This window comes from Bos javanicus, chromosome 19, assembly GCF_032452875.1.
Source record: "Bos javanicus breed banteng chromosome 19, ARS-OSU_banteng_1.0, whole genome shotgun sequence".
Lineage (NCBI taxonomy): Eukaryota > Metazoa > Chordata > Mammalia > Artiodactyla > Bovidae > Bos > Bos javanicus.
In genome coordinates this window covers 24,370,030-24,385,764 of record NC_083886.1, presented here as the reverse complement: position 1 = coordinate 24,385,764, position 15,735 = coordinate 24,370,030, and the positions used below count along the sequence as shown (strand labels likewise).

Genomic DNA, 15,735 nt, shown 5'->3' with positions numbered 1-15,735 from the left:
CACCCAGCTCCTCCTGCAGGGCAAAGAGAGCCGCTGGGTCCAGGGTCCTTGGTTACTGCTTTATTGCTGTTTGGTTCGAGTATAGAAAATGGAAGCGGCTCTGGAAGAGCCTGTGTACAAGGTAGGAAATATACAAACGAGGAGGGAGCTAAAGAGACCACGTTCCAGCCCAGCCCAGCCTGGGCTCAGGGTGGGGGGCCGCCCAGGGCGCATGCAATAAATATGGTCCGGGGCCCCAGGGAAGGGAGGGGGGGACCACCGCGGGAGTGGGAGACCGGGTAGGCCAGGGCCATCTCAGCCCTCTGACTCCAGAGGGCGGGAAAGGTTAGCCCTGGGGCTAGTGCCACTTGTGCAAAATGAGGAACTTCACATTATCCGTCCCGGGGCGGGCGGGGGCTGGGGCGGGGGGGCCCTCCGGCCGGCTCAGTCCCCTCCCCGCTCCCCAGCTCTGCCCGACGCTCCGACCCCAGCGGGGAGATTCACAGTGAGAATGGGTGTGGTCGCAAGGGCCGGAGGTAGGGCTGGGAGCGCCCCAACAGTGGCACCCCTCCCCCCCAAGAGCAGCACGGAGCCGGGAGGTGGGGGCCAACGAACCACAGGAAGAGGCGGAGAAGGGCCCGGGGTCTCCTTTGGTCAAAGCTGATATCAAAAATATAAATCTCCCTTCCCCCAACCCACCCCCGTCCCGGGGTTTCCTCCCCCACCCCCACCCCCACCCCCGGGCTAAGGCACAAAGCAGTGAGGCCAGGTGAGGCCGCCGCCCCTGCGGCGACGCTGCCGAGGCTGCTACTGTCGTCCGGGCGCGGGGAGGTGGGGGGGCACCCGCCTGCTGGTGGCCGCCGCCGCCGCCTGGGGGCGCGGGCCGGGGCCACACGGAGGGCAGAGGCGCACTAGGTGGGAGAGAAACGGTCGATGGTTCGGCCGTCGGGGCCGGCGGCCAGGTGCGCGCCCTGGCTCAGCACCTCGGCCGCCTTGTCGGGGCTGAGGCCCAGCTCCGCGGTGAACTTGGCCAGCGGGTAGAGGCTCTCGAGCGCCACCTTGGGGTCGTGCAGGAAGTGCGTGGTCTGAGCCAGCAGCTCGGCCGCAGCCGCCTTGTCCTGCTGCTTCAGGCTGAGCTGTTCGGCCGTGAGGCGCGCCACTGCAAAGACGCCCTCGGGGAAATCGAGCTTGCCCTTGCCGTCGGGGCCCGGGACGCCGGGGAGCCCCCCCAGCCCCGCCAGCGCCCCGGCCGCGCCGGCCGCGCCGCCCACAGCGTGCATCTTCATGTGACTGATGAGGTTGCGCTGCTGGGCGAACTTGCCGCCGCACACCTGGCACTCATAGGGCTTCTCGCCCGAGTGGATGCGCATGTGCTCGGTGAGGCGGTACTGGCGCGTGAAGCGCATGCCGCACGCGTCGCACGCAAAGGGCTTGAGGCCCAGGTGGCTGCGCATGTGGCGCGTCATGGTCCCGCGCTGCGTGAACTTCTTCCCGCAGATGGTGCAGGGGTAGGGCCGCGTCAGCCAGTGGGTCTTCTCGTGCTGCCGCAGCGTGGCCGGGTCCTTGTAGCTCTTGTCGCACGACGCGCAGCGGTACGGCCGCAGCAGCTCGCCCAGGCCCCCCGGGGCCCCGGCCACCTTGTCCCCACCGCCTCCAAAAGGGGGCCCGAGGCCGGCGGCCCCCGCGGCCACCTCCGCTGCCTCGGCCCGGCCGTACAGCGCCTCCTCCTCCTCCACGTGCGCCTCCACGTGCGCGTTCAGCTGCTCCGAGCTGGGGAAGCCCTTTCCGCACGGGATGCAAACGTACAGGTTGTCGCCGAAGCTCTCGGGCTCTCCGTAGGCCAGGTGCGGGCACGGGTAGCCCTCGAGGTGGCCGCCGGGCGGGCTGGGGTCCTCACTGCTGCCCGTCTCCTCACTGCTGCTCTTGTAGTCGTCGCCGTCGCCGCCAGCGCCAGGCCCGTCCAAGCTGCCCGCGTAGCGCGGCGGCGGCGCCAGGCCGAGCGGAGGCCCCCCGGGCGAGGCCGAGGGGTCTCCGCCGCGCTCCTCGCAGCGTTCGCTGGGGGAGCCGCGCTCGCGGCCCAGCTCGTCGCCGTAGCTGCCCAGGCCTGGCTCGTGCTTCATCCAGCGGTAGAGGAGGCTGGGCCCGTCGGGGCGGCCGGGGGGCTCGGATCCCGGGCTGCCGCCGCCACCTCGGAACGGATCCGGAGGCGGTCCGGCCTCCTCCAGCTTCTGGAAGGGCAGCGGCGGCAGCGGTGGCAGGGTGAGTGGTGGCTCCTTGTAGGCGGCGGGGCCGGCGCTGGGAGGGCTGTCTGGGCGTGGGGGCAGCTCTCGCTCCCCCGGCGGTCGCTCGGGAGGCGCGGAGCCCGGCGGGCTTTTCTTTGACAGGTCCAGGCCGCAGAGCGGGGAGCAGCGGCGCTCCGGGGCGCAGAGCGCGGTGGCCGGGCCGGGGCCCGAGGCGTACAGCTCGGCGCAGTGCGTGTTCACAGCGGCCTCGGGGCCCGACGGCGGCTCGGCGGTGGGCGGCGGCGGAGGCCCGGCCGGGGAGGAGTAGCAGGCCTGGATGACGGGCGTGGCGGCCCGCAGGCCCCGGCCCGGCCTCCCGTAGGGTGCGTAGCCGCCGCCGCCGCCGCCGCCGCCCCGCAGGTGGCAGTACTTGCCGTGGCGCTTGAGGCGTTTCTTGCACAGCGCCACGAGGTCGGGGATCTGCAGGTAGCTGGCGGCGGCCAGCACGGCGCCCAGGCTCGGCTCGGCCCCCGGGGCCACGGCAGCCGCCGCCGCAGCCTCCGCGCCATCCGCCAGGCGGCCGGTGTAGATGAAGTCCAGCACCAGGCGGAACACGGCCGGGCTCACCATGTCATGGTCCAGGTTGAGCAGGTTGTCGTGCACCACCAGGGACTTGAGGTAGGCGCTGCTGGCCGCCAGCACGTTCTTGTGCGCGCGGAAGAGGGCGTTCTGCACCACGATGATCACGTCGCACAAGAAGCCCTTGGTGCGCTGGTTGTTGAGCTGCAGCAGCAGCTGCCTGGAGTGGCCGGGCGCCTCCATCGTGTCCAGCATCGTCTGCCCAGCACACTCTCCTGCGGGGACACACACCGGCTGGGTCAGAGCCGCACCGAGCCCTGGCTGCCTGCACCCAGCCCGGCGCTTCTCCCCTGCACTTCCCCTTCCCCTCAGCTGGGCAGGGGCAGGGGCATGGAGCACGGCGGCCTGGACACGGGCGGAGAATCCGCGGCCTCCAAGAATGGGCGCCTGGGCCGGCCGGCCTGGACCAAAGAAAGGAGCCGAGACCGGCCGGCGCAGAGGAGGCCAGGCTGGCCGGCACCCCCAGGCCCGGATGCAGCCGGGCACTCTGCCTGGGTTCTGGGGGCTTCCGAGGAGAAAACTGTTCCGGCGAAGCGACCCTTGTGGAAACAGTTACCCGATTTGAGGAAAATGTCCGCTTCAGGAAAAGTCATTCAGGGCTGAGAAGTTTGCCCAAGTGGGATACAAGGGAGCCGAGTGAAAAAGCGCCTCCCGCCTCCAGAGAAGTTGCCCCAGTTGGGGGAAGAGGTCCGGAGGAGGGCAACGCGGTGCCCGCCGTGGCGCCACCCTGGCCGGGGGCTGTCAGACCCTCGGCTGGGGCCCCGGGCGGCGGCCGTGGCGCGGGAAGCGGAGGCAGCGGCTGCCGTGGCGGGCAGAGCACGAAGGCCGGCCCGGCGCGGGGAGGGCGTTATATCGGGGCAGGAGGCTGAGGCAGGAAGCAGGTGGGGGGGAGGGGGGAGCCACGCAGCTCCCAGGGGAGGGAGGGGGCAGCGCCCCGGGCGGGCACGGCGCACAGCCGGCTGCGGCCCTGACCCTGGCCTGCGCCCCACCCGCGTCCCGGCCCCGGCCTCGGCCTCCGCTCTGCATTCGCGGGCCCGGCGCCTCCCTCCCCGGCTCCCCTCGGCCCCTTCTCCACGGGAACTCCGCCGCCCCAAACTTGGGGAAAAGTTTCCCAACTTCAGACAGGCCGGGAGGAGCGCGCCAGCCCCAGTCCCTCGGCTCCCAGCTTTTCCTCTCGGCCCCCAATTTCAGCTGCCAAGCGGCCGCTGGGCCTGAACTGAACCCTGAGCTCCCCGGCCGTCCGCTCGCCCGCCCGACCCCATTCGCTGCCTGGTCCCCAGGGCCTCGCGCGCGGCCCGTTACCTGCGGCCACAGCCCGGCCGGGCTTCCCTCCCCGCGGCGGTGGCAGCTCCTAGTCGGCGCCCCACCCGCCCCGCTGCCAGGCGCCGCGCTGTGCCAGGGCAGCGCCCCTGCCAGCCCCGCCCGCCAGCTCCCCTTCCCTTCCCTTCCCCTCGCCTCTCCAGCCCATGTGCGGGCAGAGCCGGCCCCGGGCCGCTGACCCCGCCGTGAACCCGGCGCAGAGCAGCGGCCCGGCGGTCCTGAGTCCTCTAGGGGTGACACCCGGAGCCCTGAACGCCAGCCGCGTTGGGGGCTCCCGCGCCGGAGGATGCGCCCCAGGCGGCCAGAGCGCGAGGACCGGACTGTTCGGGTCCCCTGTCCCTCCCCGGTCCCCAGCCCTAGGACCCACCTGGGGGGCATGTCGGAAGCCCCGGGCCCGGCTGCCGGCGGATCCAGGGGGGGACGTGGCTGCGCTGCGCTGCCCTCCGCCCGCCGGGCCCCCGGTCGGTCTGTCCTGCTGGTCCGTCCTCCCCGCGTCCTGGTCGCGTCTCAGCCCCGCCGCGCTTTCCGCACACTCTTATCTGGAGCGGCCCGGGCCGGCGGGCGCTGCTGCAGCTATGGCGCCACCTCGCGGCCGTGCGGTACTTTGCGCGGCACAGCCACGGCCTCCTTCCTGCGCACCTGGGATGGAGGCTCGCAGATGACGAACTGGACCCAGGAGGGGGGCCTGTTCTCAGATTCAGCCTTCCAGATGTGCCCACCTGGAGTCCCCAGCCCCGGACCTGCGAGCCCCACAGAAATCGGGGTTTTGAGCTGAATGTTCCTGTGTACATATTTCTAAATTCTGACATTGCTCCAATTCAGAAAAGTCCGGTCTTCAAGGAAGGGGCAGTGGAAGGGAGGAGGCTTCGGAAATCCTAAGGAAGAAGATAGACAAGCTCTTAAGGGGCTCTCATTAGATATCGCTGGATGGCACTGTCCATTTGTACACCGGCCCCCCAATACACCCAACCTCACTCAGCCACGTGGGATAGGTATGCACAGAATAGACCCATTTGCACCCAGACCCTCTCCAGGCATTGACACCCGTGAGCGCTCATGTTCGCAGACACACACCTGTCCCCTTCCGGAGTCCAAGAACCGGCTTTCTGTCATATTCAGGGTACTGCCATATAGAGCCCTCCATGACCCGGGCAGAGGTGGTACCCAAAACCTCACCCTGAACTCGCAGACCTCTACAGGGACCCCAGGAAAGGTGACTGGAAATGGCTGGACAGCACCTCTTGGGGGTCCCACAGAAGCGACCCAAGCCCCCAGATTTCCCGTGTGAGCTGTGTTGAGGGACGACCAGCTTGAGCGACCTCGTCGAGAGAAAAGTCACAGGAGGGCCTGCAGCCCGGGATCCCCACAAGGTCCTGCACCCCCACGTGAAGGTCCAATTCTTGCAGATGACGCCCCCTCTAGGAGGGGGGGACCCGGCGCTGGAGCGCGGGCGCTTGCACAGCTAACTCCGGAAGTGTCCCCGCGCCGCCCCAGCACATCAGGCCGGCAGCCAGCGCCTGTGCGGCTGAGTGGGCCTCCGCAGCCCACGCTCCGCCTCTTCCCCGCACCTCCTGACCCCCGCCCACACGTGGAGGGTAGGAGTGGGTCCCCAAGAACGCCTGCAGCTTCTGATTGGCTGCGCTTCCCTCAGCCGCCGAGCGCGAGAGGCTGGGGCGCAGAGTTACCATAGTAACCGATGAGGTTCGCCCAGATCGCGTCTCTCCGAGGCCTTGGAAAGCTTAGCAACCGCGCAGGGCCGCTGGGCCGTGGGGGCCGCGTTCACCAATCTCCCCCGGCTCCGCGCCATCCTCCGCCCCCATGCCCCCGCCAGAGGTAGTGGCTGAGTCATTCATTGAGGGGCCGCCGGCGCGGCCACCCGCGGTCCCAGACACCAAGGTCTCGGGCGCCCCCCAGAGGCTCCCTTCCCTCAACAGTCAGAAGGCGGCTCCTGGTCCCCACGGGTTCTTCTGACACCCATTGCGTCCCGAGTCTTTACCCTGTTTCCACTCTGTGCTCTGGGTACATCTGATCAGAGTCCTCTTTCCCGTCTCCCTAACCCCTGTCCTAGGGTGCTCACTAGGGAAATAGTGAGGTTCCAAGAATGAAAATGGTGGGCTCCGGAGCCGAGAGCCTCCAGGGGAGGTGGACATCCATTGACATCTTGGCGGAGGGATGTGCTGCCACACTGAGGTGGAAAAGTGTATAGAGTACTGGGCAGGGAGGCAGCTCTCAGATCTGGGCTTTGATGGATGAATAGGAGTTCTCCCCCAGGCAGGAAGACATTCCTGGGGAAGAGAACTAGTAGGACAAAGGCTGGAGGCCAAAAACGGAGAACTCTAGGTGGCCAGATGGCAAAGGGCATGCAGGACCTCTTTGACCCCATTTCTGCTGTAATCTTTTCTCCCCATGATGAGGCCAGATCCTAGCCCCACAAGGATCCAATCAGCCCGGTCTCTGTGCAGTGGCGTCTGTCCACTGTAGGCCCACCCCAGGGCCCCTGTGCCAGTTTTTTTCTTTAACAATCTCCCCAGATTCCTGCTCCCCCAGTCCCTACCCTCACACTGTCCTTATGTCTGTATGGAAGGGTCTGACATACCTGCACCCGCCTAGCTGCCTTTAATCTTTGACCTTTCCCTCCCTCCCTAGTTCCATCTGGCCTGGCCTGGCATTGCCCCCTCTCCACCCTAGCCCAGCTCCTCTCTCTGAACACACTCCCCTCCCTCGTTTAGAATTTTCCTCAATTGATTGAGCTAGGCTTGGCCAGGACCATTCATTCATTCATTTTCCTACTCCTATCCAGGAGAACTTCACCTAATATAGCATGGACTCTTCTTACCAATTCTGACCTACAGAAACTCTTACTCCTCCAGGAAGGGGTGTCAGCCCAGCTACCCTCCCCCAAGACTCTTCTCTGCTGAGCTGTCAAAATCCCTCCTTCCACAGATGGGTCCTAAATGAGGCTTGCTGGGAGTCAGGCTCTGAAACTGTAGTCTGGTCTTCCTCCCTTCCACTTACTGAGGCTTCCTTTCCCTTCTCCTGCCACCTTTCCCCCACCTCCCCCATAGAGCACCCTCTTGCTCATTTCTGGGGAGTCCAAGCCACTCTCCTCAACTTTTCTCCCTTCCCTCGGGTCTCCAGCTCCTGGATTCCCATTGAGCGTTTTCTTCCACGCCCAGCCTCCTCCTACAACCCCCTGGACTCCCCCCCCTCCTCCCCTCATGTCCCTGACACCACAGTTTTAGGTGATGTTAGAGGCCCCTCCGGGGGTCCAGCTTTTTCTCCGCATCCTCCCCCCACCCTCGCGCAAGGGTGACGACACCACAATAGCCTTGAGGGGTATAACGCCGCCACCGCGGGGCATCCAGTGATGTTACAGAGCCGTCGGGTCCAGGAACTGAGGAGTGGGAGTAAGGGCTACTGGGTGAGGACCCTGGAAAGCCGGGGGGTGGGCTGGGGTTGAGCCCCTAGATGTCCCAGAGTGAATACATTTATAATGGGCCTGGCCACACTCCCTGCACTGTCCTCTCGCTGGCCCCCAGCCCGCAGTTCCGGAAAGTTAACCCCTTGTAGACCCGTACGGGGGGCGCGAGCTCTCCTCCCCGTTCCTGCTTCCGTGCGCCCTCCTCCCCTTCCCAGCTCCCCATCGCCTCAGTCCCTATCACCCCGCCCCACCCCCCCGCCTCGCCACTATAAATAGCCCCTCTTCCCGTTTCCTAAATTCCCTGCTGACGTCGGCAACGCGTCAGTGTGTAGGAGCCGCGGCCGCATGAATGAGCCGCCGCACGAGTACTACGCGTGCCTATAAAAGCCGCCGCGCCAGCCGGGCTGCGGGAGGCGAGCGGGCGCGGGCGCAACACAACCGACAGGTAAGCGGGACCGACCGACCAATGGGCGACAGATGGACGATGCACGGACATGGACTGGAAGGCAAGGAGGAGACCGACAGGAGGCAGGTTAGAGGGGCCCCAAAGGGGTGGGGTTGGGGACAGGGTGGAGGGGACGAGGGTCCCCTCGCAGCTGCTGGAGCTGGAGCCAGAGGCGTACGCAGAACCCCGAGCAGCACCTGCCTGCGCCCGGATGGATACGCAACCACTTCGGAGGAGCATCGATCAGAGGACCGACCAGAGTCCCTGCGGCTTTTCCTGGGGCTCCTGCGCCATCCTCCCAAGAAAGTGGGACGAAGGTGCTGGCGCCCCAGGAGACGCGCCCCTTCCTCTCCTCCCCGCAGAGCGGTGACTCAGCCTCGCTGCCCCCGGTCTGCTGAGCTGGGGCGCCGGCGAGAGACAGACGCCCACCTACCCGCCCCCCTGCCGCACCTTCCTCAGGATCCCTCCCCTCATTCAGCCGGGGCGCCCCCTCCCCGTCCCGTCGAGCTGGTCCCTCCGCGCCCCCAACTTCCCGCCTCTGCATGAGGAGCTGTCCTCTCAGGACCAAGCGGGGGCGGGGCCTCGGCCTGACTGCCCCGCCCCGCCCCCATCACCGGCCCCTCCCCCCTCCCCGCATCCGGAAGTGCCTCTCCGCAGGGACATCTTTGACGTCATAGGGTTTTGACGTCAAGGGCCGCGTGCCTGTCCGCAAGCGCCGGGGCCGAGAAGGGTTGGAGACGCGGGGCAGAAAGAGCAGCAGCGCCCCCAGCTGTGGGCGACGGAGGCACCCTGCCCGGGCAGCGCGCCGGCACCTTGGCTCTAGACTGCTTACTGCCCGGGCCGCCCTCAGTAACAGTCTCCAGTCACGGCCACCGACGCCTGGCCCCGCCTCAGGACCGCGGACCCGGCCACCTGCCGCGCCCCCGGCCCCTCGGTCCCCGAAGATCCCTCAGCCCCGCGATCGCTGCCCGCGCCGCCGCTGTCCGCGGTGCTGATCCAGCGCGGGCACCGCCATTGGGCCGTCCCGTCCCCAGTCCCCAGGGGCTACTGAGGGGCTGCCGGCCCACACGCACTTCGCAGAGCCAAGAGCCCAGAGCCCCGTCCCTGCAGCGAGCGCCGCCCCCCGCCCGCACCGCCGCCGTCCCCCACTGTCCCCCCCCCCCCCGCGGTCCTGACGTCAGCCCAACCCGAGCTGCCGTGGTGCCGTCAGCAGCGCGCGCCCCGCCCCCGCGTCTCCAGGGCAACCGTGGCTTTCGATTGTTACTGTGGGAACCGGAGGTAACAGTCTACAGCCATGGTCGCCCCGCAGCACGCCCACGCGCCGCGCCACGCAGCGCACCGCCCGGCGGGATGGGGGAGACTCAGATCAGGAGGAAGCGGAGGCGGCGTGTCGAGAGCCCATGTGTCTGCGGGGGTGGCGGGAGGTGCCGCACAGGGAGGCGGGCTACTCCGGAGCCGGGCATCCAACGAGGCAGAGAAGGAAGCGGAGTATGCTCTACGGAGTATGTCTGACTGTCCCCTTCAGTGACCATCCTGTCCTCCTAGCCGAGGTACTGCAGCCAAGGGACCGTGAGAGAATGGGGAGTTCTGGGATTTGGGTTCATTTTTACCTCCTTGGAGGGAGGGAGGGAGGCCGCAGGCACCTGGAAAAATATTTGCATCCTGGGAACCGAAGGGGGTTGTCGGAGGAAAGGTTTTCTAAATGCGCCACGACCTCATTCTTCCAGGAACGCCTAGCTGAGTAGGCAGAGGGCAAAGGGTAAACCTTGAACCCATTGCCTGATGGAGTCACAGCCTTCCCTCCCTCTCTCTTTCCCTCCGAATCTTGAAGGATAAGAAGGATCCCCGACCCTCAGGAAGCGTAAAGCTTGTAAAGTTAACCCGTCCCTAAACGGCTGTGTGAACATACCTGCATCCTCACCTCACTCTATCTCTAGGTGCTGGATTCCAATTTTTGACTGTCTCAGATTAGCCATAAAGAGGGGGAGTAAATACCAGAGGAGCTCAAGTCCTCTTGGGCTAGTGAAGTGTAAGCAATGACCTCTTCAAAAACATTCTGCCTGTCACTTGCCGCCGCCACCACCATCACCCACTTCAGGGCTGACTGTTGGATACTGGGTGCAGGACCACCAAGGGACAGTGTTGGGAATGATTAATGCAACCCAGCCCTGCCACCATTGATGCAATTTTTCTTGACCTCTCCATTTCCCCTTTTCTAAACTGTTTCCAACACAGTTGGTGCTGGTTTCACAGCTAATCAATACCCACACTGCCTGTCTCCCACCCAAGGACACTGAGGGCTTAGATGAAAAGGCACCTGATTCTGGCATCCAGTGCACATCGGTGGGCAGACTGTGTGCACCTGCCAAGAGCACACAGGGAGGCAGGAGGCCCCACCTGCGTCACCAACTGGCTGTTAAGGGGCCATGTTGTTTCCAAGCCTTCTGTAAAATTTTTTTGGGCAGGCCTGTTGTGAGGACCAAATTAGATCATGTAAGTAACAACCTTTGAAAACTGCAGAACGCTATTTTGATCTTAAATATTCTCTTAGGCTACTATGTGGAGAAGGCGATGGCACCCCACTCCAGCACTCTTGCCTGGAAAATCCCATGGATGGAGGAGCCTGGTAGGCTGCAGTCCATGGGGTCACTAAGAGTCAGACATGACTGAGCGACTTCACTTTCACTTTTCACTTTTCTGCATTGGAGAAGGAAATGGCAACCCACTCCAGTGTTCTTGCCTGGAGAATCCCAGGGACAGGGGAGCCTGGTGGGCTTCTGTCTATGGGGTCACACAGAGTCGGACACGACTGAAGCGACTTAGCAGCAGCAGCAGCAGGCTACTATGTCCTTGTAAGGAGGTGGTGGTGCTGGGGAGACCTCAGCTCTGGGCACTGAGAATGAACAGGGGAGTGGGGGGACACATTTCTCTGAGCAGAAGCTCTAGGACTGAAGCTGTTGAGGGTTCTCTGCTTAGGGACTCTCTCTCCCAAGAGCTTTAGGAACTAAGGTGGAGTGACAGGTAGAAAAGATAAATGGCAGGGATGATTTGGAAAGAAGAGATGAAGTCTTTTGCAGTTTGAACCCATCTGCAAGTGGTCAGAAGAGGGGGAAAAACCAGAGGACTGACTGTAGTTAGGACTTGAGTATTTTGAAAATCATTCAGGGCACCATACCCACAACCTACTTTATGGAGTAGGAAGGTGAGGCCCTTGCAGGACATGCTGTCCAGTGGTGAGTAGTGGCCTCTCTGCTCATCTTCTGTGCAGCAGCAGAGAAGAAAATGACTAGTCAAGGTCAAGAACGGCAGTTCTTGGATCTGAGTCCAACTCTGGGGAAGTTAGCTTCTCAGTGCCTCTTGTCTCAGTTGTAAAACTAGGTTAGCATCTACCTTATGAAGCTGTGAAATTAAACTAGGTAACTAAAGCTTCTGCTTAGCACAAGGCCTTGCATAGTTAGAACTCAATAGATGATATTCCTCTTCCTGTCTTCTGGACCTCATTATCCTGAGTTGAAAATGTTAGATCAATGTTTCTTAGCCAGAGAGCTTGTTTCCCTCTTCCTAGTAGAGTGCCTGAGAATCAATGTTTTTATTTTTTTCAAATTACACATATTTACCAGAGACTTGGGCTTCCCTGGTGGCTCAGAGGTTAAAGCGTCTGCCTGCAACGCGGGAGACCTGGGTTCGATCCCTGGGTCGGGAAGATCCTCGGGAGAAGGAAATGGCAACCCACTCCAGTATTCTTTCCTGGAGAATCCCATGGACGGAGGAGCCTTGGGGCTACAGTCCATGGGGTCGCAGAGTCTGACACGACTGAGCGACTTCACTCACTCACTCAATCACCAGAGACTTACACTCTATAGAGACAGTGGTTTTCCAGCATTTCATTGCATGACAGTGACCAGGATGGTGTCAAAATGCAGATTCCTGGGTCCTAGTGATTAGCTCAGTAGGTCTGGAGTTGGTCCCAGGAACCCAAGGTTTAACATGATCCTGACGCAAATGGTCCATAGAATCTGTGTGGAGGGGAATAACCCCCTAATATTCCCCATTGTTCCTGGAGGGCACGATGGGAAATGATGTATCACACTTGTTGGGAACACGTAGATCGTATCGTGTTTCCTTCTATGCTGTGCTTAATTTTCTGACTCTTTGCGACCCCATGGACTGTAGCCCACCAAGCTCCTCTGCCCATGGGGATTCTCCAGGCAAGAATACTTGAGTGGGTTGCCATGCCCTCCTCCAGGGGATCTTCCCAATCCAAGGGTTGAACCCACGTGTCCCACCCTGCAAGTGGATTCTTTACTATCTGAGCCACCAGGGAAGCCCATCATACATTTTGATCCTCAGGGGAATTTCCACCTTTTTCACTTCTGCTTCACCAGATCCTACTCTGGTCTTCAATTTCACCCTTCCAACTTTAAACACTGCCTTAATATTCACTCCCCAAATGTCTTTCCCTCTATCATTTACTCCTCCCAATAATTCCAAGTAGCAGCAACTGGGGTATGCAAGGCATCATGTTCACCTCTTGAAGCCTTGCTGAAGAGGGAAGCCTGTGATTGCCAGGAGGGCTTGTGAGCCCTTAACTGCAAACTTACTCACTGCTTTTCATTACGAACTGCTTATTTCCAGAGAAGAAAGGAATCCGAATTTTTGTGTGCCATTCCTAAAATTTTAACTATCACAAACCCAATTTTCCCCCTAAAATTCTATGGGCCAAATCCCATAGGTCTGTAGGAGTAATTCAGAGCATTTCAGTCTCTTCCTTTTGCCAAGGAAGGGGTCCCTTTAAAACACCAAGAGCAAGGCAGTAGCAGCCTGTAGCACAGAATTTTCTTCCCACCCCGACTTTCTGCCTAGGCATTTAAATCTAGCTTTTTTTTTTTTTTTTAATATTGCATGGTGCCTACCAAGTCGCTTCAGTCGTGTCTGACTCTCTGCAACCCTAGGGACTGTAGCCCACCAGGCTCCTCTGTCCATGGGATTCTCCAAGCAAGGATACTGGAGTGGGTTGCCATGCTCTCCTTCAGGGGAATCTTCCTGACACAGGGATCGAGCCAGCATCTTTTACCATCTCCTGCATTGGCAGGCAGGTTCTTTACCACTAGTGCACCTGGGGAGCCCTTGTAAGTCTCAGAAAGCTGCTATCCATAGTGAAGAACTCAGGATTTCAGATGATTTAAGGCTCTTAGTCTGGCTGCCTCAGGATGGGCTACGGCATTTGTGCTGCAATTCCCTAACCCCAATTCCTGCTCAATTACTAATTACTTGGGGCAGCCATGCTTACGGGCCAGATAGGGTATGTTGCAATCTTCCAGAAAAGAAACAAACTGGTGAATCTGCAGAGGAAGGGCAGCCTGGGGAAGAAGGCACTGGAAGTGGAGGGAATAGCTAAAGCGAGCAGTCTTTAGAGTGCCTAAGAATAGATAGCTGAGTTGGTAAAGAATCCGCCTTCAATGCAGGAGACCCCAGTTCGATTCCTGGGTCGGGAAGATCCCCTGGAGAAGGGAAAGGCTACCCACTCCAGTATTCTGGCCTAGAGAATTCCATGGACAGTCCATGGGGCCACAAAGAGTCGGACACAACTGAGCCACTTTCACGATAACAGCATTTTCAGACCAGATGGGCTGCTTAGGCCTTGGCTGTGACCGCTACAGAGTAGCATCCATCTCCAACTCTGCAAACAGGGTTAAGTTTGGAAAAAGGTTACCTCTGTGCTCTGTTTCCATCTAGGTCTAGCACCATCCCATCCTTCACTCACGGTTTAGAGAAGCTGACAGCTACGGCGGAGAAAACAAATACATGAACCTGGTTCTGACAGGCCCACACACAACTCTTACGGATCAGGATCAAAGGAGCTAAAACTCAGTATGGCCCAGGCAGAGCTTTGCCAACTGGTCTCTTCCCTAAACTTCTCAGATGTAAATTCTTCCCTCCTCCAGGGAGGAGTCCTTTCCTTCAGCTTGGGACTTAAGACTTCCATCAAAAATGTGTCCATGTGCACATATGCGTGAGTTTGTCCTAGGGGTTCGCAACTGCAAACACCTCCCTGCTTGGTGCTGCCCTGGAGGCTGTGTTGATGGCCAGGAATCCACTTTTTAAAAAAAGATAAAAACGAGTTTTCCTGTGTATCTTTTCCAGGAAAAAGATGCTCAAAATCCAAATCACTTTATTGTGTGGCAGTTAGCGCTGGAAAAGTCTCAGCTTTTCCTGTCATCCCCTACTCATTCAGGATGCCAAGGTCAAAGTCCATTGAGGCCTCCTAATCCTCCCCCTTTTCTTTGAGTGCAGAGCTGGGCTTATGAGTCTTAAGTACTGATATTTGTCTCTTAATTGGAGATGGTGAGGTGCCCTAATAGTAGGGAAGATTTCTAGGTAGAAAAAGAAACGCAAGGATTACAGAGGCTGCATCAAGGTCATGGGGGTGGGGGGAGTGGAAAGGGGATGCAAAGGCAAAGGCCTTTGTAGAGCTTTCAGTCTGCAAACTGGTCCAAGAACTTGAGGTAGGCCTGGCGCTGGGGTGCAGCTGCTGGAATGAAGTGGCCACCAGAGTGGGTAAGAGTGACGGCTCCATCGAAACGGCTACACAGCTGCATACTCTCCTGAGAGGGGATGACGCCGTCAGTGTCCCCGAAGACATGGAGGGAAGGCAGTGACAAGGGGCCCTGCATGATGGGTTCCATGAGGCCAAGGCCCCGCGGGCAGAAACCGGATACGAGGATGACAAACCGGGGCAAAGGGAAGCGGGGATCGCCGCCTTGGCCAAGGGCACACACAAGAGCGGCCAGCGCGGCCCCCTGACTGAAACCAAGGATCCCATCGAAAGGCCCCAGCTTGTTCAGTGCCTGTGCCACCGTTTCCAGAGCTTCCTCCAGACCTCTGCACGCCGTGGGCTCTTCCAAGGCCAAGAAAACGTCTGCCTCCTGTTCGGAAAACCACCAGCCTTGAGGCTGCTCCTCCGGAGGGCAGGGTCCTACGGCGATGAAGGACAGAGTACAGAGTTAAGGCAAGGGGAAATCCAGGGGAAATGAAATAAAGGGAGTGAGGGAGGGTTTGGGAATGAGGGAAAGAGAGGTGGCTGAGGCAGAGTAGCAAGTCTGGGGAAAATGAGGCGGGGAACAGACTGACCTGGAGAGGAGATGGATAGAAGTCTGGGAGGACCAGGCAGGAATATAAGCAAGGGGCTAGGTTGGCAGAGATGGCGTGTATGGGCAGAATGAAGTGGGAGGATGGCAGGAATGTGGGGAGGGACAGGGTGGCTGTGTGCAGGCAGGTGTTACGCGGACGAAGCAAGACAGAAAACTCTGGGCGCATTTCCGGGCAGGGCTCCTCTCACCGGAGTCTGGCCTGGCGCCCTCCGACCCCGCTGCGTCCACGACCGGGTGCGGGCCGCTGAGGCACACGAGCTCTGCGCGGCCCCGCAGCGCCTTCCGCAGCGCTCCGGTCTTCTCACGGAAGCCCCGCTCGCTCTGCCGAAAACCCGCCAGACACAAAATCCGCAGAAGCGGCTGCGCAGCCATCCTGCATAGCGCGTGCGCGACAGAGGAACCGGAAGCAGCCTTTCCCCGAGCGGAACTTGAACACGAAGGGCGGGACCCAAAACAGCCACCACCCTGGAGGCGGGCCTCAGAGCAAGCGAACATTGCCATGACAACGGGGAAGAGGGTGCGGCAGGTCCAGAAGTAGGGCTGATACCTGGGAACCAG

The 15,735-nt window shown here is 61.2% G+C and overlaps 2 protein-coding genes across 3 annotated transcripts; both read right to left on the bottom strand.

Annotated features, from left to right (window-relative positions):
- Positions 1 to 45: 45 nt before the first annotated feature.
- HIC1 (HIC ZBTB transcriptional repressor 1) lies at positions 46 to 7,339 on the bottom strand. 2 transcript variants are annotated; one of them, XM_061390657.1, is made up of 3 exons: positions 5,235 to 7,339; positions 4,528 to 5,035; positions 46 to 3,055 (listed from the first exon to the last, which is right to left on the bottom strand). In XM_061390657.1, exons 2-3 carry the CDS (start codon positions 4,967 to 4,969, stop codon positions 891 to 893), a joined length of 2,607 nt encoding a protein of 868 aa, XP_061246641.1. In that variant the 5' UTR covers positions 4,970 to 5,035; positions 5,235 to 7,339; the 3' UTR covers positions 46 to 890. The 2 variants fall into 2 exon arrangements, with proteins under 2 accessions (XP_061246641.1, XP_061246642.1); XM_061390658.1 differs by lacking the exons at positions 4,528 to 5,035; positions 5,235 to 7,339 and adding an exon at positions 3,397 to 4,240.
- A 6,842-nt stretch (positions 7,340 to 14,181) lies between these two features.
- OVCA2 (OVCA2 serine hydrolase domain containing) lies at positions 14,182 to 15,678 on the bottom strand. The gene is made up of 2 exons (XM_061390680.1): positions 15,366 to 15,678; positions 14,182 to 15,002 (listed from the first exon to the last, which is right to left on the bottom strand). The coding sequence occupies exons 1-2, from the start codon at positions 15,676 to 15,678 to the stop codon at positions 14,503 to 14,505; spliced, it is 813 nt and encodes a 270-aa protein (XP_061246664.1). The 3' UTR covers positions 14,182 to 14,502.
- Between the last annotated feature and the right edge of the window lie 57 nt (positions 15,679 to 15,735).